Here is a 5,812-nt window from a genome sequence, read left to right on the forward strand (position 1 = left end):
AATTCAAGGAGAAAATACATTCTATGCATTAAAAAAATGATGCATATGCTTGGATCTTTACCTGAGTTTTGCCAGCGGTTTTCCTCCCTTCCTCTGTCCCTCCCTCTGTCCCTTCCTTCCTTCCTTCCTTCCTTCCTTCCTTCCTTCCTTCCTTCCTTCCTTCCTTCCTTCCTTTCTTCTTTCTTAGCACCCTCTTATTAGTGAGTACATGCAGTATTTCTCTTTCTGTTTCTGGCTTATTTCACTTAACATAATTTTTCCAAACTCACCCTTGCTGCTGCACATGGTGGGATTTCATTTTTTTTCTTTTTTTATGGCTGAGTAGTATTCCATTGAGTATATATACCACATTTTCCTTATCTGGTAATCTATCGGTGGACATTTAGGTTGGTTCCATATTTTGATTATTATAAGAAGAGCTGCAATGAACATGGGAATGCAGGTATACCTTTGACATGATGATTTTCATTCCTTTGGGTATATACCCAGACGTGGGATTGCTGGATTGTGTGGAAGATCTATCTGTAGTTTTTGAGAAAACGCCATACTGTTTTCGATAGTGGTTGTAATAATTTACAGTCGCACAAACACTGCAGGAGTGTTCCCTTCTCTCCACATCCTCGCCAGCATTTGCTATTCTCTGTCTTTTTGATTATAGCCAGTCTAACTGGGGTGAGATGATATCTCAATGTGGTTTTGATTTGCATTTTTCTGATGACTAGTGATGTTGAGCATTTTTTCATGTACCTGTTGGCCATTTGTATGTCTTACTTTGAAAAATGCCTATTCAGCTCCTTTGCCCATTTTTTAATTCGATGGCTTGTTTTTTACTGTTAAGTTATTTGAATTCCTTGTATATAGCTACTCCTCCTTGTTTTGGGTTTCATTTTCATGGTATATCTTTTTCAATCCTTTCACTTTTAGTCTGAGATTGCCTTTACTAGTGAGGTGAGTCTCTTGAAGTAAGCATATAGTGCGTCTAGTTTTTTATTCCAATCAGGCTGTGTATTTTGAATGAGGATTTTAATTCATTTATGTTTAGGGTTGTTATTGACAGGTATTGTTCTACTCCTGATATTTTATTGCTTTTTGTTTAAATGTTTTAAATATCTTTTATTCCTTTCTTCCCCTTTTATTATTCATCTTCAGTGTTTGTTGGTTTTTTTGAGGTGGTATGATTTAGTTTCTTTTTTCTTTCTTGTTCTCATTTTTGTTTCAACAGTGGCTTTTGTTCTTTCTTGTGTGTTCCTAATAGTGATTATCATTTTTCAGATTTGGGATGTAGGACTCCCTTGAGAATTTGTTTCAGGGCTGATTGTCTGGTGGTGAGCCCCTGTAGTTTTTGTTTGTCTTGGAAATACACTATTTTTCCCTCATTTATAAAGGAAAGACTTGCTGGGCATAGAATACTTAGTTAACAATTTTTTTCTTTCAGTATTTTGAATGTATCATCCCATTTTCTTCTGGGCTGTAGAGTTTTAGTTGAGAAGTCTGCTGTTAGTCTGATGGAGGCTGCTATATAGGTGATTGACACTTTTAAGATTTTCTCTTTGTTTTTGAGTTTTGCCAGCTTGACTATCATGTGTCTTGGGGAGGATCTTTTTGGACTGAATCTGTTTGGGGATATTTGGGCTTCCTGGATCTGAAGGTTTGTGTCACTCCCTATACCTAGGAGGTTTTCCATTATTATTTCCTGGAGTAGGTTTTCAATGTCTTTTCCTTTCTTCTTCCCTTCTGGAATGCCTGTGAGTTGGATGTTTGTGTGCTTAAGGTTGCCTACTAGCTGTCTTAGATGTTCTTCATTTAATTTTTTTTTCTTTTTTTGTCTGCCTGGACTATTTTGGAAAGACCATCTTGGAGATATGGAATTTTTCATTCTGCTTTATCTAACCTGCTGCTTACGTTCTCAGTTGTGTTTTTTATATCATTGAATAACTCCTTAGGTTCGTGGCATTCTGCTACATTCTTTTTTAAGGTATTGATCTCTTTGTAAATTTCCTCCTTCATATCTAGATATTTTTTCTTGCTTTGCTGTGTTCTCTAATTGAGTCTTCTCTTATCTCTTTAAATTTTTTTAAGATTGTTGCTCGGAATTCTTTTTCAGACATTTCAAGAGTTTCTTGCTCTATGGTGTCTAGTACTTGAGAATTACTGTATTCCTTTGGTGGTGTCATATTTTCTTGTTTATTTGTATTCCTAGTGTCTCTTCATTGGTGCCTGGTCATCTGGTAGAGCAGTTGTTTCTTCTATTACTCTGTAGTGGGCTTTGAGGAGAAAGACTTCCTCCTGTATTTGCAGGCTCTGCTGGTGACTCTTCTTGTGTTGATGCAGTCAAGTGTGTGGCGAGCTGCCTGCAGGGTGGTTCTGGCTGTTTCTATGGCAGTGGGTCATCATTGGGCAGCAGTTGCTGTGGCAGTGGCTATGGTAGACCACCTGTATGGAAATAGTGTTTGTGACACTGCCTGGTTTTGGGATACACACTCACCTCCTGGTCAGGCTACAGGAGGGGAGGGGGCTGCTGGGAGCTTTTTGGTGGGTGCCCTTTCATGGGGGTGATCACTCAGCTGCTCAGCTCTTGGTCAGTCAGTGGGAGTGGAGGGAGCTGCTGGAGGTAGTGGAGGCTTCCAGCTGGGTGCCCTTTTGTGGGGGTGCTCACTCAGATGCTTGGCTCCTGGTTGGCATTTCCTGGCTTACAGGTATCTGGGCATTCTCCCTATGGCTCCCACAGCCCCTGCTGGTAACAGCTGGACTGGGTCTAAGGTGAAGCCATATGGGGCATCTAGGAGCAGCCAGAAGGGATATTAAGTGCCTCCATGCCAGAAAGGAAGACCTGTATTACATTTTTATGATTAGAAGTTTTATTCAACATCACCAGGAATGAGATGCATATGCAAATATGTATATTACTTATACCCATATATATGTAAATATAAATATGTGTATAAATAGATTTCCTTTAGTTATAAATCCAAATATGTTTTTAACATTTGTTACTAATGATGTTATTAATATAAATTGATTTAAACTCCATGTATCTTGTTTTCATAACTTTACTTCATAATTACTTTTACTGACAAGTATGTCATTGGCAGACCTGTAAGGAAACTGAAATGTCTCTTAAGGTGTTAAGATAAAAGTGTCTGCTTATGTCTGTATATAGATTTAACTATGAGGTTGTTATAATTGTTAAAATTAATGATGTGGCCCTCTTTTCTCCTCCCTTAGGTTGATTCCATCCTGTCAACTGGAAATTGAGTCAGTAGTTAATTTTGGCAAATTGGTTGCCAATAGCAAAGTGTATTGTAAAGAGATTCATATCATTAACCATGGCAAAGCTCCAGGTAAATACTTGCTGTCATATTAATTTTCTTGTACTTTTAGAAGAGTCAGTTTTATTTGAAATGTATACCTTGTGTAAATAATAGATTCTCTGATTCATCCAAAAATATGCCTATTATTTCAAATAGCTCACAACCAAAGGGCCTTAAATAGTATGACTCTAAAAGACTGATGGGCAATAATTCAGGAAAAACTGAACCTGCTTACTTATGATCTTGATTAACACCACCTGACTCTGAGATGACTGGTGATCTCCCTGAAGATAGGAGGCAAGATGGTATCATAGGAATGGCATAGTCCTTCTAGACATCCAGAGACAGAATTAAGGCATAGTACTAGTCATAGGCACTTAATAAATATTTGTCCTTTGTCTCTATCATATTCAACTTTGAATTCACATCATAGTCCCTAAAAGGCTTTTGCTAATTTTTTGCTGAAAGAATAAATGCTTCTATCTTCTCCAGACTGGATTATTTCCAGAGATTCTTAAAGTGGCCTTAGAGTTTCCATAAAGAGGGGTGTGTCTGTGTGTGTGTGTGTGTGTGTGCATACACACTTTTCATTGATAACATGCAGTAGGCATAAAATTGCTTATCCCTTCACTTTTCTGATAAGATGGTCAGCATCTGAGGTTGAAACATTGCCATTTCTCCCAATCCAGCATGAGGACTAGCTCCAGACAGGGAGAATATTTTTCTCTGAAATGGCTTGTTGAATATGTATTCCAAACCTCTTTCCACTAACTGAAGTTTGTCCTCTGGGGTCACCTGATTGGGCACTGGAAATTATTAAGACAAAAGCAGTCTGTCACTTTACTAAATTCTTTCTAGGATGTAAAGGAATAAAACTCATAACTGTTCCTCATTGAATGTTACTCATTTCACTTTCCTTGCTTTGGTTTTTAAATGAGTGAATGTCTGATGCCTGTTGGATTATAGAATATTAGTCTCATTTGTGGTCTGACTCCAAGGTTAAGGATGGAGTCTCTTATGGTGAGTGATTATGGGCTGTACAGACCTTTAGATTCTCTGGTTATATTTAAGGGCAGTGATGTGTAATTGAGAGATTTTTATTTGTATTATTTTACTTACCAAAATTTCTCTTAACTGTTATCTATTCAAAATCCTTTAAAATTTTGATCACAATAATATATCCTCTTTTTATTCTAAAATCTCATCAAGTTGTACAGTTTTATTGCATATAAAACCTCTCTATATATAAAAATAAAAATAGTTCTGATTTTAATTGAATATTTAATATCATTTTATTTAATAAAATAAAATGAATAAAAATAAGCTGCAGATCTTGGTCTATATATTTTAGGAAAAACAATCTACATTGGCTACTAGTATTGTGTTAATATTTTGTCTGTACATAGTTTTGTCCTAACTTGGCTAGGTTTATTATAACTGAGTACTGTGAAATGTTGTTTACTATTAGCTTACAAACTGAAGCAAATCATTTTCAAATAAGATTTTCTTAATGTTGACTTGGCCCCTTATTCTTAGAGTTAAATAATATTATTGTTTCCACCAATACCAAAATTCATAACATGCATTATATTCACAGTCCTAAATACATGGAAAGTGTCATAAAGTCTTTATTATCTACAAGCACAATATATAAGTATTCATGATAATAACAATGTATATTCATGAAGAAAAACACTTATGCAGAAAATCGATTCAGCAACAAAAATTTATTTTAATAAAAATTTTTAAAAGTATTTTATGTGATAAATATTTTATAGTTTTTGAGCTAAAGTACAAATGCCTACAAGTTTATATGTGTACTTAAGAAGACACTAAAAAAATTCACACAGCATATTTATGATTTGTATAGCTTTGTTTTATTTCTCTGGTAGTGTCACTGGACTTATTATCTTTGGTTTTGCTTGACCCCAAAGTTTATGTAACAACTTCTTGATGGTTTATTTTAATAGCCTATCATGGAGTAACCATCCATGGATTTAGCTAAATGTTGTTGAATGCATTTTGTTTTCTCACCTATTATAAAAATGGTTCTTAAGTTTACAGACTTTGCAAAGTAGCTCTTGTCTTTTCTTTCTGAAGAGACATAGTTCATTCTTTAAGATGTCTTTAATATTAGTACTTTGTAAGTTAATGAACTCCATAATCCCGTTTACGATTTTATGGTATTATAATACGCCTTATTGTCTCTCAGCTTTTATCTTTGAAGATGGAAAAAAATATTATTTTAGCATGCCTTGAATTGCAGTCATTTCCTCCTTCCCCTCAGCATCCTTGATTATTTGAGTACACTTTGCCTGCTACAATGTTAAAATATAGAAGAGTCTCTAAAGCGGGCCGGCCCGGTGGCGCACTGGATAGTGCGCCGCTTGGGGAGCGGGGCGGCGCTCCTGTCCGAGGGTTCAGATCCCACATACAGACCGGTTCCCGCTCACTGGCTGAGCGAGGCGAGGGGGCAACACCGAGGCTTGCAAGCCCGCTGC

At 36.4% G+C, this 5,812-nt stretch overlaps 1 protein-coding gene across 1 annotated transcript in view; it reads left to right on the forward strand.

Annotated features, from left to right (window-relative positions):
* Positions 1-5,812, forward strand: part of LOC103610713 (chromosome unknown open reading frame, human CXorf22) — a gene marked incomplete at its 5' end in the record, with an annotated part of 39,180 nt that overhangs the window by 1,788 nt on the left and 31,580 nt on the right. The window contains one exon of the mRNA XM_008594821.1: positions 3,226-3,341. Coding sequence (XP_008593043.1) covers positions 3,226-3,341 — 116 coding nt within the window. The remainder of the gene's footprint in view (positions 1-3,225; positions 3,342-5,812) is intronic.

This window comes from Galeopterus variegatus, unplaced genomic scaffold, assembly GCF_000696425.1.
Source record: "Galeopterus variegatus unplaced genomic scaffold, G_variegatus-3.0.2 Scaffold11646, whole genome shotgun sequence".
Taxonomy (NCBI): domain Eukaryota; kingdom Metazoa; phylum Chordata; class Mammalia; order Dermoptera; family Cynocephalidae; genus Galeopterus; species Galeopterus variegatus.